Below are 24,137 nucleotides of genomic sequence, written 5' to 3'. Positions count from 1 at the left end.
CCAAAGTCTTGGATTGGGGACAGACCCATATTGTGTTTTGGCTTGAGCCCCTGAATTAGGATGGCCCGGGGCACCGTGGGATCTCAGAGGCCCTGCTCCAAAAGCACCTTGGTGTCACTTTAGGACTGGACTCCCAGGAGACAGAGGTCAGGCTGCCATGAATAGCTGGGAGCTGGGGTTGGAAATCTGTGGGTACAGAGAAGCCATGATGCCAGGATATTTTGGGACTAAAACCCAAGTCTAAGGAGACTGAAAGAGAGTGGTCTGAGGTCTTGGGCCCTGAGGTGTTGGGGGCCTTCATTGTTCCATCTGGAGGGACCAAGGCTCCTCAGCGTCCTATTTGGAATCCAAAGGTCCCCGGAACACTGGCTGGGTAGGAAAACCTTAAAAAAGGCCCGAACCTTGGGTCTCGAAGTCTCAAGAAATTTGACATTTTGTTTTTGTTTTTTTGGTTTTGGGGTCACACCCAGCAGCGCTCAGGGGTTACTCCTGGCTCTACACTCAGAAATCACTCCTGGCAGGCTCAGGGGACCAGATGGGATGCCGGAATTCGAACCGGCGTCCTTCTACATGCAAGGCAAAAGCCTTACCTCCATGCTTTATCTCCGCCCCGAAATTTGACATTTGGAATTTGAGTTAATTGGGGATTCTGAGGGGGGGGTCTCCCAAACCATTCTGGTCAGGGAATTTTTGTGTTGGGCATCTGGGGGCCACAGATCTGGGTACTCCAGCTTTTAGATGAGTATTCAGGGACCTTTTGGGAATTCTGAGGGGCCCCGTGGTCGCCTCAAGATCTGTAATTGTAAAGGGGCAAGATCAGAACTGATGGGAGGACCCCTCAAGTCCTGACTAACTGCACCAGATGGTCTTTTAAATTTAAATAGGGAGTCGAGATGCACACACCACATTCCTCAGGAATGAGTGCTCCCCTGGCCTGTCTAGAGGTCTGGGGTGGGAAGGGGTTGTGTGCCTGGGATCTCCTCATATTAAGTTCTGGGGTACCCAGGTGGAGGGGTGAGGGGCTGAGAATTACGGTAGGGGGGAAGGATGCCAGACTCAGTGTGCCTGAGACCTCTCAGACCACCACCACCCCACTGAAATTGTGTGTGTCAGTGTGTGGCTGGGGGTGTCTCTCATCCTAGATCAGGGAAGGGAGATCCAGGTTTGGGGTTGCATTTTTTTGCTCCGTCCAAACTCAAGCTCCAAGCTCCAGGTGTGCCTAAGGTGTGGGTGGGGTTTGGGGTCCAGAATGGAGTCCGGGGGCCCCCCCAAAGGGCCGTCCTGCCTCACCGCGCCGCCTCCTCGTGACGCCCCCCGCAGCCCGCACAGCCGCAGCGCGCCGCGACCCAGTGGCAGGCGCGCAGGGGCGCGTAGCAGCACAGGCAGGGCACGGCCAGGGAGAGCGCGGCCAGCGCGGCCCAGCGCGCGGCCGGCCGCGGGTGGCCCGGCTCGCAGGCGCAAGGGTCCGAGAAGTCGCCCTCGGCGTCCGACAGGCAGTGGTAGAGCAGGCTCTCGGCGCACCACAGGCAGCTCAGGCGGCGCACCAGCACCTGGCCCGGGTCCGGGGCCTCGGCGCAGCGGCCGCCCCGGCCGTCGGCGCGGCGGCGGAAGAGCGCGCGGCAGTGCACGCAGCGGGCCGCCTCCTCCGCCTCGGGCGACGCCTTGGCGGGCGCGGGGGCCGGGCCGGGGCTCGGGCCCGGGGCAGGCCGCGTGGGGGGCGGCGGGGGCGCGGCCTCGGCGGCGAGGGGCGCGGGCAGGGCCGCGGGGGGCCCCAGCGCGGCGCCCCGCAAGGCGCCCGTCTTGGCGAAGGGCCCGACGCAGGCGGACAGGCCGAGGGGCGCGGGCGGCCCGGCGCGCCGGTAATCCTCGTAGCCGCGGCCGCCCCAGCCCGGGCCCCCGGCTCCCGCCAGGGGCTCCGACGCCGACGCCGACGCCTCCAGGATCCCCGTGAACGGCAGGAGCGGAGGGTAGCTCTGAGGGGGTGGAGGGACGGGGGGATAGGTTAGCGGGGTCGGTCTAGGGTGGTCCCCACCCGCCCCCTCAGGGACCCTTCTTCCGTCCCTCCCTTCCTTCCCTTCCTCCCTTCTTTCCTTCATCTCTTCCTTCCTCCCTTCTTTCCTTCCTCCCTCCTTTCCTTCCTTCTTTCCTCCCTCTCTTCCTTCTTTCTTTCCTCCTTCCTTTCCTTCCTTCTTTCCTCCCTCTCTTCCTTCTTTCCTTCCTCCCTCCTTTCCTTCCTTCTTTCCTCCCTCTCTTCCACCTTCCCTTCCTTCCCTTCCTCCTTCCCATCGTTCCTTCTTTCCTTCCTCCCTTCCTTCTTTCCTTTCTCTCTTCCTTCCTCCCTCCCTTTTCCTCCCTTCCACCTTCCCTTCCTTTCCTTCCTCCTTCCCATCGTTCCTTCTTTCCTTCCTCCCTTCCTTCTTTCCTCCCTCTCTTCCTTTCCTCTTCCTCCCTTCTTTCCTCCCTCTTCCTTCCTTCCTCTCTCCCTCCCTTCCTCCCTCTCTTCCTTCTTTCTTTCCTCCCTCTCTTCCTTCCTTTTTCCTTCCTTCCTTCCTCCCTCCCTTCCTTCTTTCCTCCCTCTTCTTTTCTTCCTTCCTCCCTCCTTCCCTTTTTTCCCTTCCTCCCTTCTTTCCTTCCTCCTTCCCACCTTCCTTCCTTCTTCCCATCCTCCCTTCTTTCCTCCCTCTCTTCCTCCCTCCCTTCCTTCTTTCCTTCCTTTACCCTCCCTCCCTCCCTCAGGGCCCGCGTCAGTGCAGGGAGGGGGGCAGAGAACGAGCCAGACTTAGAGGCCCCACACCTTGAGGACTGAGGGAACCCGAAGATGCACAAGGCCTAGCCCCCCTCGGCTCTCAGGTGCAAAGCACTCTGGGCTCAGGTGTGCGATCCCAGGACCCCCTGAGCTCCCAAACACGCATGGGGCAGCTTCGATCTCTTCTCGAGGGTACCAGCGACCCCCGAGTGAACTGGGGCGGGGGGGGGGAGAGTAGTAAATTCACTCCCCAGGCTCCCCCTCCCCACACACCTTCAGCCCCATCAAAAACTTTCCAAAACCACCCAGGCCCAGGAACTAGGAAAGCCTGAGGGGGCTTCCGGGTCCCTGACCCCGCCCCTCCCCGGGCCCACCAATCAGCCGCCCCCTTTTGATCTGTTGGCGTCTCCACCCCCTTGCGGCCAAAGGCCCCGCCCACTTAGGGACCCTGCGCCCCGGGGATCGCACCTGCGTCGAAGAGCGCCTGCGCTGCGGGGAAGAGCCGGGCCCAAAGCCTGCGGCTGACTCCATGGTGAGGATGGGGGTCGCGGCCCCAGCGGTGGGAGGCGTCTCCTGCCGACTGTGACCGGAGGAGTCGCTGTCTACGTGGGACTGGGGGAGATCAGCGGCCTTCAGAGACGGGCTCTCTCCCACCCTTCTCCTAGATCCCTTTCCCAGCTGGCCTGCGAAGCCTCTGCAAGGCCCACAGGCCTGGGTTCAAGTCCCAGCTCTGTTCCTGTCTGACTTCATGCATTTCTTTAAGCCTGTTTCCTCCGCTGCAAAATGGGGGACATCATAATATCTTCCTATGGCTATGGGGGTGCATATGCTTCTTCTTCCTTTTTGAGCCCTGCTTCTGATCTGCTCGGTTCACCCACGGACCATCCCACTCTCAAGTCTCCCTTCTCAGAACTCCCGTCCTTTCCGACTCTGCCACTACCTTTCCTGGGGCTGTTTCACCCTCCTGGAAGTTGTCGCTTCTGAAGCCAACCAAGCTTGGTCTGGAAAATCAAAGGCCTGGTTTTTCTTTCTGGCAAGTCTGGCTCAATCCTACCTCCTCTGCTATCTTCAATAAACTGAGCACACAGGGCAGAATGTGCCAGGTTAACGAGGGCCATTATGATATGTATGGATGAGGGGGTGTGGAACAAGGCACCGTCTCTTTCCAGAGCATCCAGAAAGTGGGGGATCCTCAGCATGACTCTTAGAGATCCACTTGCCTCTCCCACTCACTCCCCTGCCCCGCTTCTTTTTCACTTGCTCCCAGGAAGTGCCCAGTTAGAGCTGCCATGATGTATGCTTACTCTTGTGGTACATTTATTCAGCATTATTTACTAGGCACCAGGTATGTGTGTGTATGACAGGGCAATGGGGGAGCCAACAAGATGACCTGCCCCCCCTGAGAATGTACATTTTAGATGGAGAGAGGGAAATAAACTAATAGATCAGAAAATGCCTTAGGAACTAGGAAAACATGAGAACAGGTTTTATGACTGAGGTCCCTGAATTCCCTGCTCCAATGAAGAGAAGAAAAGGAGCCAGAGATACAGTACAGGGGGCGGGGGGGGGGGGGCTTGCCTTGCATACAGCCCCAATGTGGGTTTGAGTTCCAGCACCCTAAATGACCTAAAGAGCCTCCCCACCAGGAGTGATTCCTGAGCAGAGCCAGGTGTGCCCACAAACCCTATAAAAAAGAAGAGGTGATTTTCTTTTCCTTTTTTTTTTTCAAAGGAAATAAGGTATGTGCAAAAGTTGGGAAAGAATGTCAGGACAAGTGCAAGGGCCCTGAGGCAGGATAGTAATAGGAGGATAGAGAAGCAAGAGCAGAGCAAATAAGGGGTGGAACTGAGGCCAGGTGAAGTGGGCTCTTTGGGGTCTCTGTGAAGACATCCTTGGCCAGAGAGAAGGATCGTGGAAAGGCTCTGAGTGATATAAAGTGTTCTGTTCTCCACACTGGAAGGGGAGCGGCGCTTAGGTGCTCAGTAAACAGCCTTGAATAAACGTCTAAATCTAGATGATGAGAAAAACCTTAGTAGCTGGGGCTAAATAGTTTGGGCTTGACTCTGTGTTCCTGGGCATGTAGCTTGGTGTTTACAACACATCCAGCCTGTGCCCTGGATGGTCAGGATGAATGAAGGTCAACCTAGCCTCTACCCCTGGTCCCAGCACCTCCTGGTGTCAGGGGAAACTCACCGTCAGAGGACAGGGCGTGTCTGCGGTGTCCTGGGAAGGGGAGGAGGAAGAGGAGGAGGTGGAGGAGGAGGGAGTGAGTGAGCCTGAAGCAGGGAGAGAGGCAGGATTGAGTTCCCAGAGCCACAGGCTCCTCCAACCCTCCAATCCAGTCCCCCCAAACTCCCCCAAGTTCCCACTAGCTCACCACGGCCCAGAGTGGCCAGGGCAGCCAGCAGGCTCTTCTGAAATTCATCTGCTTCCCCAGGACTCTGAAACGTCAGCCCAAACTTGCAGTTGCCCAGGCTCCAGTGATGGAAAATGGGGTTCACCTTGTTGTAAACCAAGCCTGGCCTCAGGGTACACTCCAAAGTGATCTGAGGGAGTTGGAGGGGGGCAGTTGAGACACTCCCATTCGGCTATGCCTGTGACTTCCCTTACACCCCAGTCCCTCTGCCATCCCCAGCATACTTTCTGAGTCTCAGCTGTACCCCTGAACCCTGATCAAGATGCCAACCCCTTCCTCCCCTTTCTGAGCACACATCAAACTCTTCCCCACTGCTCCCCCAATAAACCCCAGTCCTATTCAATGCTTCCCCATTGAATGCCTCTTTTCTGCAAACCCAATATTCCCAACTCCTGACTCAAATCTTCCCTAAACTTTAACATCTCAAAATCTTATTGTTAAGCCCCTACCGGTTGCCCCTTTAGCATCCCAAAATCCTACCCCCTAAGTCAGATTTGCCCAGATTTTCTCTCAGCTGCTGGCTCACCCCCCTCCCCAAATAAAAAGGCTCTCTCACCTCTTTGCCCTTCTCTCCACACCACCTCGGGTCCCCCTGCCCAATCACCCCATCTCCCCACCTTGTCCCAGCCTCTGGCAACACCCCACACTTCCCCATCACTTCCCCAGCAGATATTTCACTAGGGTCCTTCCACATCCTACCCAGGGCCCAGATTATTCCTGTGGAATCACATATAGGATTACCAACCCCACTGGAAACCTCTAGGCCGACTCCCACCAACTGCCTCCAGGAACGTGGGGCAGACTGACTGCGAACCTCCCAGCAAGATGGATCCCCAGGAGGGCCCTGAGCAGAGGAGGGTTGGGTTGGGTCTGCACTGCAGGAGCCGGGTTCCAGGGGAGCAGATGGGGCTGGGGAGGGAGCAGAACGGTCCAGTGGATGATGGGGGTGGGCAGCACCTGCCATACCCCCCCCCAGAAGCCTCCGCTCTGACCCATAGATGATGGAGAGAGCCCCTAAATCCCTCCCAACCCTCCCACTTTGGTTCTGGCCTAGGAACTGGTCTGGCCTCACCTCTCGTCTGCACTCCCAGCCCCCTTCCCCTGCACCCCCAAGGCCCCCCTGCCCCCACGCCCCAGGGTGGCTCACTTTCTGGTCCCGGAGGCGCTCCCCGTGGATGACGTAGTGCCCCTGGCGGGCCCCCCCCTCGGGCCTGGCCCCTCGGACCCGACATACGCTCACCTGGCTGAGGCCCCCGCCCCCCACAGGCAGCCAGCCCCCACTGGAGTCATCTCGGGCCATCACCACAGCTCGGACCCGAACCATGTACCTGGAGGGAGAGGAGGGACAGGGACAACATGGTCAGGAGCCCCCACCACCCTCCTGCACCCACAGGCCGGTTCCCTCCACCCCTGTCTCCCCAGCTTCACCTCCAGAATCTGTCTCTACCGCAATCCCAGCCAGCGACAACGACGCCGACACCGACGACACCTCACCTTGTCCTTTCCACCCACCCTGTGGTCCCCCCCAAAAAACCCTCTCCCTCATCCCATCCCTTCCCTTCGCCCCTTGGGCCCACCTGCTTCCCGCAGGGCTTCTTTCTTCCTCCAGCCACCTCGCCTCTCCCCTGCCTACCTTCTCCTCCCCGGGCACCTTCTCTCCTGTCCCCCACCTGTCCTCCCTGTCCCCCATCTTTTTTCCCTTCCCCACCCGCCCCCCCAGGCTCCTCCGTCTTCCACTTCCCTTCCCCCTCCCGATCATCCCCTGTCAACCGTCTCTTCCTCCCCGAGCAGGGAGCGAGCACAAGCCCACAGCCCCACCCAGCGGTCCCCCCTTTCGCAGCTGGGGGCCTGCGCATATGGGTTTCCTTAAGAACCCCGCAACTCGGCTCTCCACCGGGCCCCCCGACTCTGCCTCCGCAGCCCCCGGCCACCCAGCCACCCAGCCACCCACCACCCGCTGGCGGGGTCTGAGACACCCAGGAGGCTCGGCTAGCTAGCCGGCTGCTCCCCCCAACCTCAACCCTTCCCGGATTTATGAATGAGGCCGGATGCAAAGCTCACTGAGTCACCCGGCAACGGGGAGCTCTGGGCAGGGAAGGGAGCAGGGAGAGAGCACCGGAGATGGGCAGAGCAGAGGCCGAAAGGAGATGCGAGCGAGCGGAGCCCAAGAACCGGGGAGTGGGGGGGGGGGGAAGCAAAAAGGGGGCGACCCAGACACATCCAGCAGGCGTTCCATTCACAAAAACCAAGCCTGCTCGAGCAGCTCAGGCCCCAGCCGGGCGCAGGAGGAAGAGGGGGGACCGATGCCGCCGCCTCCTCTCCTCCCTCCTCCCCGCCCCAGCAGCCTTCAAAACCCTCCTCCCGCCCCCCCCTGCTCGGGGGGCCCGACACCTCCTCCCAGGGCACCCCAAGACGGAGGAACCCCCTACCCACCCTCGGCATCCTCACCTTAGGGACCCAGGCCACGAGTTCGAGTCCCTTCCCCCGCCCGCCCGCCTGCCTGCCTGCCTGTCTGCTGGCCGGGTTCCCCGTCCTTCCGGAGGGGAAGGGGCGGCTGCAGCGCCCCCAACCCCCTTTTCTCAATGGGATGGGATTTTTGTGAATGGGCGGTCACGTGAGCCTCAGGCTCCCTTTGTCCGCCCGCCTTCCCCCCGACAACAGGTGAAGCCCGGGGTGGGCAGAGCGGGCCGGGGTCTCCCGGGGAGGCGGGGCCCAGCTGCCCGGGATGCCACGCCAAGGTTTTTCGGGCGCCCCCGGTGCTCCCCATGAATATTATCCGGGGAGGTGGGGAGCGATCCCCGGAATTCTTCAATGGAGAGGGTCTGGGTGGGATTTTTATGAATGAAGCCAGCCTACCACCACCACCATCACCACCCCGCAAATGGAGATCGGGTCCCCCAAATCAAATGGCTGCCTCCCAGCTGGTGCTCCCTCCCAGCGCCGATCCCGGCCGGGCGCCCCCCTCCAGCGGGGCCGAAGCGGTTTGACAGCCCCGATCCCCCCTCGGCCCCCCAAGTCTGCACCTGCCTGGGAGGCTCCGGCCGGGCTCCGAGCGGCGGCGACGTGGCCTCCTCCTCCTCCTCCTCCTCCTCCGCCTCCGCCTCCGCCTCCTCCCGATCGCTCCGAGCGGCTCCCTCGCAGGCTCCGGCGGCGCTAGCGACGGGCACCGGGAGCCGGGCGAGGGGAGGGGAGGGGCGGGGAGGGGAGGGAGGGGAAAGGGGGCGGTGGGGGAGGGGAGGCTGGGGGAGGGGTGAGCGCCTGGCAGCCCGACTCGCCCGCTGGGTCCTAGAGCCCGCCGCGGGCTCCAGCGGAGAGGGGCGCCCCCAGTCCCCCCATTTTCGGGGGGATCCAGAGGATGCATCTCCGGTCGCCCACCCACTCCAGTGTTCCCTGAGGATGAGGGCAAAACAGGGATCCCGGGACGGGGCCTGGGTTCAGGGTTCTAAGGGGGCTGGGGAGGGGGCCACGCTGCAGGTTTAGGGGGGGCTAACGGGGAGGGGCTACTAGAGGGGAGCACGGGGACTGCGAGAGGAGGGGGCGAAGGGGCGCAGGGTCCCGGGTCCGAGCGGCTGGTTGAGAAAGCCCTAGGAAGGAAGATGCGTCCCGCTAGAGGACGGCGGGTGGCATCTTCAGGGCGGGCCCCGAAGGAAAACGGGGTTCGGGTCCCGGGTGGGGCGGAGTGTTTATGAGCACAGAAAGGGAGAAGCTACGTCGCCCGGTTTATAGCAGGCGGGGCTTCGCGTCTGGTGGGCGTGGCCTCTGAACTGAATGGGCGTGGCTTTGGGCCTTAGAGGCGTGGCCTCGGGTCTCTATGGGCGTGGCTTCTGGCTCGAAGGTCGCGACCTCGCGTTGTGATTGGGCGTGGCTTACGGTGGTGGGCGTGCTTTTCTGTCTGAGAGGCGTGGTCTCTGGGCTGGAGGGCGTGGCTTAAGAAGAGGGCGTGGTTTCTTAGGAGAAATTAAAGGGATAACAAGAGACCTTAGGCTAGAGGCTCGGGGGAGGCGGCGAGAAAGCAGACACCCCCCCCCCCCAGTTTCGAACGCCCAAGACCAGACCCAGGGTCGTACCCCGGTTCGGCTCCAGCCACGGGCCCGGGGCGAGGCCTCGAGCGTGAGGGCGGGACCTCGATCTCGGTGGGGGGGGTCTGTCCTCGCAGACTGTCTCGCCCACTTGCCTCCCCCTCCCCGCACCCCCCCCCCCGTTCTTTTCGGTTATTTTCTGCTGCGTCCGTTCCCCGCCCCGCCCTGGGCCCAGGGGGCCGCGGTCTGAACGCGGGTCTGCGGGAGGAGCCGGTGAGTAGGACGCCCCCCACCCCGGGCGAGGGCGGAGCTGGGGCGGAGCCTGAGTGTAAGTGCGTCGAGGCCTGGAAGAAGGGGGAACCCACACGACTGACGGACACCGAGAGAAAAGGGGTCAGGGAGAGAAAAGATGTGGGAAGGGAAGGGGCTGGAGTTGAGGGTGACGACCGAGTCGCTGACATGACATGACACGACAGTACCTGGCAGTTATTTGTTCGGTAGAGACTGTGCGATGCTGCCCCGACCAGGACAATCGGGGGTGGGGCCTGGCCCCGGTAACCCTGGTAATTTGGAGAAAGGAGAATAAACTCCTTCAGGCCTTTTTCTTCTTCTTTTTCTTCTTTTCTTCTCCCTTCTTTCTTCTTCTTCTTCTTCTTCTTCTTCTTCTTCTTCTTCTTCTTCTTCTTCTTCTTCTTCTTCTTCTTCTTCTTCTTCTTTTTCTTCTTCTTTTCTTTCTTCTCCCTTCTCTCTTCTTCTCCCTTCTCTCTTCTTCTTCTTCTTCTTCTTCTTCTTCTTCTTCTTCTTCTTCTTCTTCTTCTTCTTCTTCTTCTTCTTCTTCTTCTTCATTTTTGGGTCACAGGGGTTACCCAGCTCTACACTTAGGAATTACTCCTGGGGAGCCCTCTGGGACACCAGGGATCCAACCCAAGTTGGCCGGGGGCAAGGTGCAAAGGCCCTATGCGGTGTACTTTCACTCCAGCCCCATTTTTCAGGCCTTTTAAAGGTTTCTGAGCACCACCTTCGTGAGTCGTGTCAGAAAGGCGGGCCACGGCCTCCTGTCTTAAAGCCTGGAGACCATGTCCCAGACCAAAAAATTAGGGAAGCAGGGCGGACAGAGACTGGCTGGGGAACAAGGCTTGAGTGTCCCAGATGGAAAAACTGGGCTGCTGGTAGATGCTAGAGCCCCCCCCCCCTCCACCCTTGATCTGAAAGGACCGTTGGAGGGCAGGAGCGGGGCTAGTTGGCCCAAATCAAACCAGCCAGCTCTTTTTATTTGGGGGGTCCCCTACCCCACAGTCCTGACAGACTGACTGGCCAAGCACTTCTGAGTCCAGTCCCTGATCTCCGTCCGTCCGTCAGAAAATGGGGAACGTGCAGTCGGAGCCATCCACAGGTGGGGGCTCCCGAAAAGAGCAGGCCTCGGACCGCACCGCCGCCGCCGACTCCCGCCGGACGTCCCTGGCAGAACCCGAGGGGTCCCCCCCCTCCCCAGCCATGCGCCTGGCTCGAGGCCTGGGCGTGTGGTTCCCGGGCAGCTCCGCACCCCCGGGCCTCTTGGTGCCCCCGGAGCCGCAGGTCTCGCCCCTGACCTCCCCAGTGACGCCCCATTCAGAGGAGGCGGCGGCGGCAGCAGCAGCCGCCGCGGTGTCCACACCACCGCCGCCGCCGCCCCCGGTGGGCACCCTGCTGCCCGCGTCGTCTAAGTGGCGGAAACCCACGGGCACCCCGGTGGGCACCCGGATCCGAGGCCTGCTGGAGACGAGCCATCGCGGCCAGGGCGACCCCCCGAGCCTCCGCGCGCGGCCACCGACACCCCGGCCGCCCACCCGCGAGGACCCCCAGCTCGTCGCGAGGGTCTCGGCCCCGACTCCGCCGCCGCCGCCGTCCCTGGAGCCCCTGGAGCCCGTGGAGCCGTGGAAGCCGCCGCCGGCCCCGGATCGCAGAGTCCCACCCGCCCCGGCCAGCGCGGTCGAGGGGGAGAGCCCCGCCGGGCCGGCCGCCGTCGACACCCTGGGGCCGCTGTCCCACCAGGTGGGCGAGGAGGGCGAGGGCGAGATGGCCCGGAGCGCGGCCTCCGAGCCGGGCCTGAGCCTGCTGTGCAAAGTCACCTTCAAGCCGGGGCCCCCGCCGCCCCCCGCCGCCGAGCCCGGCGCCTCCGCGGCCGCGGCCAAAGCTTTGCCCGGGGGCGCCGTCTCCGTCTCCTACGCCGAGGCGCTCAAGCAGGGCCCCCAGGGCCCCGGGGCCGCTCGCCCGCAGGGAGAGGCCCCTCGGGGCGCTCAGGACGCGGAGGGCGGCGACGGCGACGGCGAGGGCTGCTCCGGGGCCCCCGCGACGACGCCCGCCGCCCAGGCCCGGGCCCTGCCGCCGCCTCCCTACCCGGCCTTCCCCGGCTCGAAGCCCAAGTTCGAGTGGGCGAGCCCTCCCGATGGGCCCGAGCGCCACTTTCGCTTCAACGGCGCGGGCCGGGGTGTCGGGGCGCCCCGACGGCGCGCCACGGCGCTCTCGGGGCCCTGGGGCTCCCCGCCGCCGCCGCCCCCGCCGCCGCCGCCGGCCCTCAAGCGCTCCCTGCCGGCCCCGGGCTCCCGGCGGCTCGCCCCGTCCGTGCTGGCGCCGCCCATGTTCATCTTCCCCCCGGAGCCCGCCCGTCGGGAGCCGGCGAGCCCCGACACCCCGCGGCGCCCCGACTTGCCGCCGCCGCCGCCCGCGCCCACGCCGCCACCCGCGCGGCCGCTCACGCCCCGGCCGCCCGAGCTCCTGCCCGCGCCGCCGCCGCGGGTGTCGGTGCCGCCCAGCCTGAGCCCGCGCATCCCGGAGCCCGGCGGCCTCGCTCCGCCCGCGGCCCCCGCGCTGCCGCTCGCCTCGGCCACCGACCAGGCCCAGGCCCAGGCCCGGGCTCCGACCCCAGCTGCCGCCCCGGCCCCGACGCCGAGCCGGGCGCCCACTCCGGCCTCGGCTCCAGCATCCCCGGCTCCGGCTCCGACTCCGGCCCCGGCTCCTCCGGAACTGGCTGCGGAACCAGCTCCCACCTCGGCGGTTGAGCCTCCGGCGCCCGCGCCCGCGCCCACCAAGACCCGCACGCGTCGGAGCAAGGCCTCCCGCGCAGCCCGGGCCGCGGCCCGAGAGGAAGGTGCGCCCCGGGGACGGACGGCCGATGACAGCCGCGGCGGGGCTCCGCAGGCGGCGGGGACGGCCAAAGGGGGCTCCGCACGCCACTGGCCGCCCTTCCAGGTGCTCAACTCTTGTCCCTGCAAGTGCTACTGTCGCCACCAGCCGCGTCATCGCCGCCTACCGCGCAACGTGTCTGCCTGGTGAGGGGACATCCATCGGGGAGCAAGGGTGGGGGGGACGTACCCACACGAGTCTTCACCCCGCCTTCCTGGACGGGGAGTCCCCTTCAGTCCTTATGCCAGCTGCCCACCAGTCCCTCAGGACTGAGACCTTCTGCCCCGAGAAAAGGTGCACCTCATCTTTTATTCAGACTCAGGGATGTCTCTGGGAACTGGTTAAGTCTGGGGTTCGGGGAGGGAAACTGGGCTGCAGGCAGAGAGGGCCCATGTCCCCACCTCTGAGGGGCAGAGTTAGGGGCACCAAACCTGTGCAAATGAAGGCTTCCCATGGGAAAAACCCTAGCCCCAGCCCAGAGTTTCTAACTTCTCAAGGCTTTAATCACTGACCACAACGGCAGGGAACAGAAGCTCCCCGCCAGGGCTCTTTAAATTCAGGGCAGGTTGCTTCCTCCTAAGACTTCCGGCACCCTCTTACTGGATTCCAAGATCAAGTCACCTGGCTCCTGAGGATGAGTCCCTGGGAGACTCTCCTGGATCCCTTGGGACTCAGGATCTTGGGGAGGGGGGAACGCTCACCCTTGGTCTCAGACATGCTTAAGTGGCCACAACCCTGCCCTTCCATGCACAGTCCCTTTGACAGTCAAAGGGAAGCCCTGCAGGGGTCCGGGCTTGGCCAGCTGGTGGGGCCTTACTGATTCCTCCTTCCCTCCCTAGGCTGAGCACACCCACTAACCATCTGAGCGAGCCGCCCTGGGTGGCCACCATCAAGCTAGCCGGCTCCCTGGTAGCTGGGCTGGAGCATTATGACTTGCAGGCTACCCATTCCAACTGAGTACAGTGGAGCCCGTGCCCGCCGCCTTCCCTTCTTGACAATAAAATAACCATCCTGCTACTGCTGCCTGTCAGTCACCAGAAGGTTGAGGGGAAGGGCCAGGACAGAGGCCTCTTTTCAGAAAGCACCACATCCTGGAGCCCAGAGCAGCAGTAATGAGGGTCCATCTCCCATTATCTGGGTCCAGGACAGGGGTGAGGTATGTTTCATAACCTAATGCTATCATCAGCCTCATCTACGAGCTGATTGGTTGCCAAGACCAGGAAGACTGTGAAACTCCTTTTGGATGTTTTGAAGACTCAGCCGGGACTTAGTCGAGCAAATGAAGACTTTCCTGAACCCCAAACCCCCATTCCATAAACTACTGGGCCAGCCTGGGTCCATGGGCTTAGCTGGCAACGCCTCCTTAGAGCACTTTCCGGTGGGAAAGGGGTAGACAGAGACTCAGGGTCAGCCAGGGCTCAGGTCTTTTTTGCTTGTGCAGATCTCAAACTGGCAGCCCAAAGACAGTTCCATTTCACAAGTTTTAATCATTTGTTTCAATCACTAAAAACATCTTTTTGGGATCAGCAACTCCATCCACTCACTTTGCTTAACAGAAAAAGAAAAGGTGCCTTGGCCTGGCCTTCCTGCAGGCCCGCAGCGGGCCCCACAGTCCCTCCTCCCGGGCCCTTTATGCCCCAAAGGTCAGTGTCAATAGGTGCCTTGGCCGTGGGTAGCTGTGTCTGAGGTCTTGAGAAAGACCACTGGACAGAGGCTGACCCTCCCACCCGGGGCCCCCAAATTTCACTTCAGTTAAGAACCTGTCTCCTCGTGTTCTTGGGGGAGACATGGGCCTGAGAGAATGTCAATCCATTTATTGGAGGAAGCCTTGCCCGGAACCTCAGCGCTGGCCTGGCCCAGTCCCGGCCAGCAGGCTCAGACGATCATCTCCAGCTGCCTCGCGTACTCTATGACCTGCTTGGCCAGTTCTGTGGAGGGGATGGTGGTGTCTTCTGGCTTCTGCTGCTGGCTGGCAAAGCTGTAATAGTTGTTGAGGCCCAGGACCCACCCGCGCTGCAGAAAAGAAGGGAGATGGTGGGGTGACCACAGGCTCCCAACCCCTCCCACAAATGTGCCTCTCCAACCTGACTAGTTAGAATTCCAGGCAAGCAACTTTGCCTCTCCATGCCTTTGTTTCTCCCATTTTAAGTTGGGACACCTAGCTGCACCTCTCCGGGTCTGTAGTGAGGCCCAATGTCTCTGCTGTCACCAGGCTCAAACTGAGTCTCACCTCCTTTAGACTTTTTGTTTTGGGCCCACAGAGGCTGTGCTTGGAGATTACTCCTGACTCTTACTCAGCAATCACTCCTGGCAGGCTTAGAGGACCATAAAGGGTGCCTGGGATTGAATCCAGATTGGCAGATGCAAACACCTTACTCACTGTACTATTGCTCTGGCCCCTTTTCCCATATTCTTGACCCTTCTTGGACACCTGGATCACAGCAGGCCCAAGCCACAGCAACCAGGAGCACAAGGACTCCTGCTCAAACACCCCACCAATGTCTTATAGGGTGGCTGGAGTAATAACACAGTGACTAGGGCATTTGCCTTGCACCAGGGTTCAATCACGTCATCCCATATGACCCTGAGCCCAGCAGGGAATGGAGTAAGCCCTGAGCACCGCCTTACCTCCATGCTATCTCTCCGGCCCCTCCCTCTTGCCCAGTTTTATAAACAGGGAAACTCAAATGCCAAAGAGTCTGGCAATTTGCCTGAGGCCAGACAGGATTTAAACCCCAGCAGTTTGGTAATCTCCCTTCAACCATCTCACCCTGCTCTCAGCACATATATCCCTTGAGCCCCACAGCCCTGCACCCCAGCCACCTTCTTGGCGTAGTCAGTCATCTTTTTGGGGGTGGTGAAGAAGAGGATCCGCGTGGCTTCGGTGAAGAGGATTTTCTCATAGGCCTTCTCTATGCACCCAGCAATCTCATCCCTGGGGGAGAGGAGGCGTGTCACCGAGCAGGCAGCTTTCTGAGCGCTGTTCACACACACACACACACACACACACACACACACACACACACACACACACTCATCAGCTCCAGTTTCCCCTGCCCCATTAACAAATGCAAGGTCAGGGAAAGCCAGGGCCACTGGCATCCACAGGAAGCTCTCTGCCTCCCAACCTACACTCTCATTCCAATTCCCAGACTGGGAATGTGACCAGAGCTCTTTCTCCAACCCCCACCTCCTATCAGGATGTTGCACCCCATTTCTGAATCCAGCAGGCACCATGTAACTTGGGAAACCAGCATCAGGCCATAGACAGAGGGGATGAGCCTTGGGTGGGGGAAGTATCAATTTCTGAGGCCAGGAGCTAAATAAGTAGGTCCTTAATTGCTCTGAAAGGTGAAATATTTCTTTTTTTTTGGGGGGGGGGGTCACACCCAGTGGTGGTCAGGGGCGAATCCTGGCTCTGTGCTCCAAAATTACTCCCTCCTGGCAGGTTTAGGGATTCTGTAGATGCCACAAATCAAACCCAGGTCAACCACGTGTATGGCAAATACCCTGCTGCTGTATCTAGGGCCCCCAAGCTGAAATACTTTAATTAAACCAGGACCACCCTGGGCTTGGCTGTGCCACCCCTTCCAGCAGAGGAAACCCAGCTATCTCTGCCACTACTCGGACACCTGCCCATGAGACACCAGAGGAGGAAGTGGAGAAGAAACAGGGACTGCAGGGTCGGGGTTCCCCAGCGCCAGCTTTCCTGGGCCCACCCCACACACCTGATGGTATCAAGCAGGATGTCGATGAAGAAGGTGTAGCTCTCGGCCGGGATGTTGCCTTTGGCCAGGAAGACTTTGTTGTAACTGCCCTCCATCAGGTACTGTGAGGCCAGGCGAAGAGAAAGAAGAGGGTGAGCCAGGGAAACCCATGTGCCCCAAGTCTCCATGATCCCCACTCACAACCCCCCCCTTGTGCTATAGTCACCATTTCCCCTACTGACTAGGCACCACCTCTTTGAAACAGGTGTCCCCCAACATTTACAAACACCCATCCAAGCCTTCTATGGGCTAACATCTAATAAGCTCATCACCTCACACATTCCTACCATAGCTGGGTCTTCCCTAAGTAAATTTACCACTTTTCCCCTTCTAGTTTGGAGTCCAGTTTTTTGTTTGTTTGTTTGTTTGTTTGTTTGTTTTTGGGCCACACCTGGCAGCACTCAGGGGTTACTCCTGGCCCTGAGCTCAGAAATCACTACTGGCAGGCTTGGGGGACCATATGGGATGCTAAAATCGAACCAGGGTCTGTCCTGGGTTGGCTGTGTGCAAACGCTCTACCCCTATCGCTGTGCTATCTCTCCAGCCCCTCCTCTACTTTATTTTTTTATTGTTTTGGGGGCACACCCAGTGGCTCTCAGGGGTTACTTTTGGCTCTGTGCTCAGAAGTCGCTCCTAGCAGGCTCTGGAGACCATATGGGATGCTAGGGATCGATCTGGGTCTGCTCTGGCCGGGGATCTAATCTAAACCCATCCCAAGTCAGCCGCATGCAAATCAAACACCCTACCACTCCACTATCACTCCAGCCCTGGAGTCTGTTTTTTTTTTTTTTTTTTTATTTATAGGTCACAGCTGGCTCCTGCATTTCCACACACCTCCATTTCTGCTATGGGACTGCTAGGCAGGCTGCAGCCTGTCAATGGACCACTCTCTTTTTTTTGTTTGTTTGTTTTTTTGGTTTTTGGGTCACACCCAGCAGCGATCAGGGGATGCCGGAATTCGAACCACCATCCTTCTGCATGCGAGGCAAACACCTTAGCTCCATGCTATCTCTCCGGCCCCGACCAATCTCATTCTCTCTCCATATGTCCAAGGGGTGGGAGAGGCAGAACAACAGTACAGTGGGGAGGATGTTCCCTATGCACATGACTGATCTGGATTCGATCCCTGGCATCCCATATGGTCCCTGAGCCTGCTAGAAATGATCCATCAGCACAGAGACAGATACCCGTGTGACCCAAAAACTAAAGAAAAGAAAAACAAAACAAAACAACAAAAAAAAAAATAGATGCCCAGGTGGTAGAATTCCTGACCCTTTACAAGTCAGTTTTTTGTTTGTTTGCTTTTTCTGGCTTTTGGGCCACACACGGCAATGCTTAGGAAGGTTATTCCTGGCTTTGTGCTCAGGGATCACTCCTAGCAACTCTTGGCATTGCTGGGGAACCATATGGGGAAGCAGGGGATGGAACCCAGGTCAGCCGCGTGTCAGGCAAACAACCCCACTGTACCATCACTCTGGCCCCTGTAAGTTTTCTGCTAATACCACCTTCTCGGCAAAGTTTCCCTGCCTGCCTCTATGAAACACTTTCCCCTGGCCCTGACTTCTGACCTGCTTCCTCTGCAGTAAGTAGCAACAACAGACCACACAGGACACTTCACCACTGGGCTCCCTGCCTGCTCGCTCACCCATGTGCCATCCTAAAATGACCAGGGCACTTCACCTATGTTGCTAGCCGTTCACCCACGACAGCATGGCCGGACTCCGTATTTGTTGAAGAAATAACCAATAAGTTTATGAGCTGAAATTGAGGTTAACCTTGCTTGCCCTCTCCTGAAAGAAACCCCCCACCCCATGTCTGTGTCTGTGCCAAACCTCCCAGACTCACCTGCTCGAGGGATACAGGATGTTTGATGTACACATTGGTCTGGATGTCCTTGGCAGGCAGCCGCTCCAGCTCGGTGTGGAATTCAGCCACCCGGTTCTGGGACAGCAGGAAGAGAAGGTTGAGGCCCAAGAGCTGATGCATGTAGGCTGATTCAGGGAGCTGCTCCCTAGAGACCAAACGAGAAACCAAGGTAAGGAGGGCAGAAGCAATGCCAGAATTGCCTTCCACTGAGGGATCCCAATGACTTCCCAATGACTGCCGAGGCTGTCTTGATGGGAACTGTAGGGAAGGCCCACTTGCTTTGCACATGGTTGACTTGGGTTTGATATCTGGCACTCCGTGTGGTCCCTGAGCCCAGCAAGAAGTGACCCCCGAGCAGAGCCAAGATTAAGTCCTGAGCACCGATGGGTGTGGCCCCTCCCCCCAAAAAAAGTTAGGACAAGTTCAAATCACTAGTACTGGGGCTATCTCTACAGCCCTGCTGTTAGGGATCCTCATCAAGAAAAAGCCTGAGAGATGGCGCAGCAGCATGCGAGTGCCACAAGTAAGTGGGAAGCTGGGAGCCTCAACCCTGGTGAGTGCATGTACAGAGAAAATTCTGATTACACCAGTCTGGAGTGGTCTCTCTCTCTTCTCACTCCTGGAAGGGGCTGGAGAGATAGCACAGTGTTAGGGCGTTTGCCTTAGATGCAGAAGAACAGTGGTTCAAATCCCAGCATCCCATATGGTCCCCCAAGCCTGCCAGGAGCGATTTCTCAATGTAGAGTCAGGAGTGGCCCCTGATCATTGTCGGGTATGAACCAAAAAAAAATTAAAAGAATGTGGGGCCGGAGAGATAGCACAGCAGTAGGCATCTGCCTTGCACGCAGCCAATCCAGGACGGAATAAGGTTCCAATCCCGGCATCCCATATGGTTCCCTGAGCCTGTCAGGAGCGATTTCTGGGTAAAGAGCCAGGAATAACCCCTGAGCACCGCTGGGTGTGACCCCCCCCAAAAAAAAAACAAAAATAAAAGGATCATTCCTGGCTGAGTTCTGAGGACAATATGGGATGCCAGGGATGAAAGCCAGTCAGCAGAGTGCAAGGCAAAGGCCATATGAGCTATACTATCTCTCCAGCTCCAGGCCCCCTTTTTTTTTTTGGTTTTTGGGCCACACCCGGTAACGCTCAGGGGTTACTCCTGGCTATGTGCTCAGAAGTTGCTCCTGGCTTGGGGGACCATATGGGACACCGGGGGATCGAACCTCGGTCCGTCCAAGGCTAGCGCAGGCAAGGCAGGCACCTTACCTTTAGCGCCACCGCCCGCCCCCCCCCCCCAGGCCCCTTTTTAAAAACACTTTTGTGTGGCCACACCCAGAAATGCTCAGGAATCACTCTTAGTGGTCTTGGAGACCATATGGGATGCCAGGAATCAAACTCCAGTAGCCACCAATGAGCTAAGTGCCCTGCCTGCCATGGTATTAAAATCTTAAATGAAGACGGAGAGATCGCACAACAGTAGGACGTTTGCTTTGCATGCAGAAGGACCATGGTTCGAATCCCGGCATCCCATATGGTCGTCGCCCTCCCCAGCCTGCAGGGGGCAATTTCTGAATGTAGAGCCAGGAGTAGCCCCTGAGCACTGCTGGGTGTGACCCAAAAACCAAAATTAAAATAAAAATAAAAATTAAAAAATCTTATTTGAAGAAATAAGGCAATAAGAAGTTTCCCAGGCTGAGGAAGAAAACAAAACCCTAGATCTAGTTCAAAGAGTTCCAAATCAAACAAAAGCAGACTGATGTTTAAAAGATACATAATAAAGACAGCAAAATGAAATATAAAGTATCCTAAGAGACATAAAAAAACAAGACTGTCAATGTATTTCTTAGCAGAAAACTTACAGCTGACCTGATTTTGATTCCTGGCAACCCACAGGGTCCCCTGAGCCAGCTACAAATTATTCCTGAGTATACAAATTATTCCTGAGTACTCTTACAAAGAGTAAGCCCTGAGCACTGCTGGGTATGGATCTCAAACAAAAATAAAACAGGAAGATCTTCTCTTACTTTACTATGAAAAATGTCAATATTTATTAGCATTCATGCCATGAGCCATTTGCAAGGCATCTAGATGGATCAATCAAACCTGAACATGACAAAAGTTCACCAAGCTTAAATTTTAATAAGTTTTCATAAATCATCAAAATTAAATTAAATTAAAATTCCTGGAGCTGAGCAATAACAAATGGTATTAAAATCTGCCTGCCATGGTATTAAACTCTTATCTGAAGCCGGAGAGATAGCACAGCAGGTAGGGCATTTGCTTTGCATGTGGTTGACCTGGGTTCGATCCCCTGCATCCCATACAGTCCCCTGAGCCTGTCAGGAGCGATTTCTGAGCACAGAGCCAGGAATAACCCCTGAATACTGCCAGGTATGAACCAAAAACCAAAAATGAAAATAATAAATTAAAAAGAAAAAGAATTGAGGCCGGCGAGGTGGTGCTAGAGGTAAGGTGTCTGCCTTGCAAGCGCTAGCCAAGGAAAGGACCACAGTCGATCCCCCGGCATCCCATATGGTCTCCCCAAGCCAGGGGCAATTTCTGAGTGAGTAGCCAAGAGTAACCCCTGAGTATCAAACGGATGTGGCCCGAAAAACCAAAAAAAAAAAAAAAAAAAAGAATTGGGTCCAGAGAGATAGCACAGAGGGCATTTGCCTTGCATGAAGAAGGTCGGTGGTTCAAATCCTGGCATCCCATATGGTCCCCCGAGCCTGCCAGGAGCGATTTCTGAGCATACAGCCAGGAGTAACCTCTGAGCGCTGCTGGGTGTAAAATTTAAACCAAAAAAAAAAAAAAAAGAAATCTTGGTGTCGGAGCAGTGGCGCAGTCGGTAAGGCGTTTTCCTTACAGGCGCTAACCTAGGACGAACTGCTGTTCAATCCCCCAGCGTCCCATTTGGTCCCCCAAATCAGGAGCGATTTCTGAGCGCATAGCCAGTAACACCTGAGCGTTACTGGGTGGTGGCCCAAAAACCAAAATAAAAATAAGTAAAAGAAAATAGGGGCTGGAGAGATAGCATGGAGGTAAGGCGTTTGCCTTTCATGCAGGAGGTCATCGGTTCGAATCCCGGCGCCCCATATGGTCCCCTGTGCCTGCCAGGAGCAATTTCTGAGCCTGGAGCCAGAAATAACCCCTGAGCACTGCCGGGTGTGACCCAAAAACCACACACACAAAAAAAAAAAGAAAGAAAGAAAAGAATCCTTAACTCCCCTATTTTAAGGAATAATTTCTGAGTGCAGAGCCAAGAGTGATCCCTGAACATAACTAGGTGTGACCTTAAAAAACAGGCCAGAGGGCCCGGAGAGATAACACAGCGGTGTTTGCCTTGCAAGCAGCCGATCCAGGACCAAAGGTGGTTGGTTCAAATCCCGGTGTCCCATATGGTCCCCCGTGCCTGCCAGGAGCTATTTCTGAGCAGACAGCCAGGAGTAACCTCTGAGCACTGCCGGGTGTGGCCCAAAAACCAAAAAAAAAAAAAAAAACAGGCTAGAGAGATAGCACAGCTGCGTTTGCCTTTCAAGCAGAAAAACCAAAAAATAAAAAACCTACTGGAGCAATAGTAAGCGGGTAGAGCATTTGCCTTGCATGTAACCAATACAGATTCAATCTCTGGTATCTCATGATCCCCCAAGTACTGCTAGGAATAACCACTGATCATTACCTAGTATGACCCAAAAGAAAAAAAAATCCTACTGGAGCAGTGGAGAGAGACTGAGGACCAACAGTGTTGGTATGACCCCCAACTCTGCAGCCTTCGGGGCAGTAAGGAGCCAAAGCAGTAGGAAGGACAGAGCAGTCATACCCCACATGTGAACTCTGACTTTACACCCTCCCCCCAGGCAGGATCCAGCCTCACTTGTAATCAAAGTAGTAGCATTTGAGCTGGGCCATGTAGCGCTCGAAGGAAGGGATGTCCTTGCGGAGGATGCTCCACTGGGCTCCAATCTCCAATATGTCACCTGTGGATGACAGGGCAGACTCTCAGGAGGTGTCTGAGATCCTCCTCAGCCCAGCACCCCCAACCAAGCCCAGAGACACTCACGGGCCAGAATGAGTTGTTGCTTGGTCAGTTTGGTCCCAGTGGTTGGCAGGAAGTTGAGTTCCAGGAGAACCAGCTTCGAGGGAAGGAGAGAGGGAGGGAGGAAAGGAAGAAGGAAGGAAGCCAATTTAAGTGGAAATTACTTCATTATTTCTTTGGCCTCAACAGTCCCCTCTGGAAAATGGAGTCATTGAGCATCCCTGACTCATCCAGGTTATTGTGTTCAGAGTCAGTCGTCACTTGGCACAGGGCCTGGGGACACCCAGTGGTACTTATTTAGGGTTTCCTCATGTGACAAGTATTAATAGCACCTCTGGGGAAACAAGAAGCACCCTTACAGACTCAGTGGAACAAGTGGAAGGGGACACTAGCACCCTCAGATCAGGCCTGATCTTCCCACGTGCCTTTCTTAGCACATCCGGCAAGGATGGGGCACTAGCCACCCCCCACCTCCCCAAATCCAGCTCACACATTCCTGATCCCCCTCTTTCTTTCAACAACATAGTTGGGTCCCAGGAGCTGGTACGAGTGGATACCAGGTGGCTAAGAAGCTTGCCTTGAATGCTTCCGACCTGGGTTCAACCTCTGGCATCCCATACCGTCCCCTAAAAGCATCCCCAGGGTGTGATTCTAGAATTCAGAGCTAGGAGTGGGCCCTGTGCATTGACAGGTGTGACCCCCAAAATAAGAAAAAAAAAAAAAACAAAAACACAAAAATACCTAGTCCGGCCCTCTGGCTTTGGGCTCTTTCCCTATCTCATCCGCCATGTCGGAAATGCCCTGAACCCCATTCTGGGGATCTCTTGCAAATACTACTTTTTTTTTCAGGGTTCAACTCTGCCTTCCATCAGGAGGCTGACCCCCCTCCCAGCCCCCCAGGGTTTGCCCACATCGCCCTGACAGCATCTCAGCTTCCCTTCTTGCATCACCCCTTCCCATCTTCATTCCCCCCCCCAACTTTGATCCCTGAAAAGCTGCTCTTCCAGCCCCCCCCCCCAAAACTTTATCACCCTCTCCCGGCAGCCCCTCCCTCCGCGCACCCGCCTCTGGTCGCTTCCAGGCCTCCCACTCTGCACCCCGAATCCGGCCCCATTCTGGAGCCCGCAGCAGCGGGTAGAGCCCTTGCAGCGCCGCGCACCTTGAGCCGGCCCAGCTCTTCGCCGCACTTGCTGAGATTGGGGCTCTTACGGTTCCACTCGCCCTTGAGCTGCTCGTACATGCCGGCCGCGGCCTGCAAGACGGCGCCCGAGGCCGCCGCCGGCCCCGAGCTCGAGACGCCCGCCGCCCCGTTCAGCGCCGCCGCCGCCATCTTCCGTGATGCGGCAAACCGCCGGCTGCACTTACGGCAGCGACGTCGCTGCGTAGGCCGGAAGTGGCGCCGGAAAGGAGGCGGGGCCCACGCCGGAGGGCGGGACTTCGTCGGTAAAGCACCCGCCCGCCGGAGCTCCGCCCCTCCTGTCACTCAAACGACAACCGGAAGTTACTTTTTTTTTTTTGTCCCTATCGAAAATGGTTGAGCTAGCGTCACCTGCCTTGGTTCCCTTAACCAGTATGGCTTCCTTAGCTTCAAGCTTGGTGCCTGGAAGCTACTTTTCTATGTTTTCGGAGACTTCACTGTCATTATAGCTTCATTTAAGCCTAGTGGTGACGGTGATGGAGATTTTGGGACTGCTGTGTTGTGTCATTGTTTTCCTTTTTTTATAGACAGACTTGGAGAGGCTGCCTAAACTTCCAAATATGACTTAGCTGGGCTGAGACTCAAAGCTGTTGCTCCAAGTCTAGTTATGTGGCTTTGAATACTAAGGATGACCCCCAAAATTTCCGGATAAGCACATATGCCTAGTCTACAGCTCTAGTTTTTCTGTAATTTAGATTAAAATGTCAGCCCCATCCGAGCAGGGTTTTATTAGGTAGGTTTCTTTACTTGGATATCACCAGCCTCCAATTGATAATTTATTTTTTAAAAAAGTCAATGAATTGATATATAAAACTTTCAACATCAAAACTGATTCGGGTTATACTTTTTTTTAATATAAAATATTTCAGTCATAGGGGCCCGGAGAGATAGCACAGTGGCGTTTGCCTTGCAAGCAGCCAATCCAGG

The 24,137-nt window shown here is 57.5% G+C and overlaps 3 protein-coding genes across 3 annotated transcripts; 1 reads left to right on the top strand and 2 right to left on the bottom strand.

Moving 5' to 3' along the window:
- Nucleotides 1-1,286: 1,286 nt before the first annotated feature.
- Nucleotides 1,287-6,804, bottom strand: SPRED3 (sprouty related EVH1 domain containing 3). Its single transcript, XM_049786621.1, has 6 exons — nt 6,740-6,804; nt 6,310-6,490; nt 5,124-5,292; nt 4,940-5,022; nt 3,215-3,358; nt 1,287-1,973 (listed from the first exon to the last, which is right to left on the bottom strand). Exons 2-6 carry the CDS (start codon nt 6,484-6,486, stop codon nt 1,287-1,289), a joined length of 1,260 nt encoding a protein of 419 aa, XP_049642578.1. The 5' UTR covers nt 6,487-6,490; nt 6,740-6,804.
- Nucleotides 6,805-10,543: 3,739 nt separating this feature from the next.
- Nucleotides 10,544-13,358, top strand: GGN (gametogenetin). Its single transcript, XM_049787471.1, has 3 exons — nt 10,544-12,054; nt 12,148-12,489; nt 13,183-13,358. The coding sequence occupies exons 1-3, from the start codon at nt 10,544-10,546 to the stop codon at nt 13,298-13,300; spliced, it is 1,971 nt and encodes a 656-aa protein (XP_049643428.1). The 3' UTR covers nt 13,301-13,358.
- Nucleotides 13,359-13,810: 452 nt separating this feature from the next.
- PSMD8 (proteasome 26S subunit, non-ATPase 8) lies at nt 13,811-23,384 on the bottom strand. The gene is made up of 7 exons (XM_049786683.1): nt 23,172-23,384; nt 22,037-22,109; nt 21,851-21,953; nt 17,956-18,121; nt 16,072-16,172; nt 15,167-15,278; nt 13,811-14,356 (listed from the first exon to the last, which is right to left on the bottom strand). Exons 1-7 carry the CDS (start codon nt 23,340-23,342, stop codon nt 14,219-14,221), a joined length of 864 nt encoding a protein of 287 aa, XP_049642640.1. The 5' UTR covers nt 23,343-23,384; the 3' UTR covers nt 13,811-14,218.
- Nucleotides 23,385-24,137: the final 753 nt, after the last annotated feature.

The sequence above is a fragment of the Suncus etruscus genome, chromosome 14, assembly GCF_024139225.1.
Source record: "Suncus etruscus isolate mSunEtr1 chromosome 14, mSunEtr1.pri.cur, whole genome shotgun sequence".
Classification (NCBI taxonomy): Eukaryota; Metazoa; Chordata; class Mammalia; order Eulipotyphla; family Soricidae; genus Suncus; species Suncus etruscus.
The sequence above is the reverse complement of the archived record's forward strand: the minus strand, read 5'-3'. Positions and strand labels throughout refer to the sequence as shown.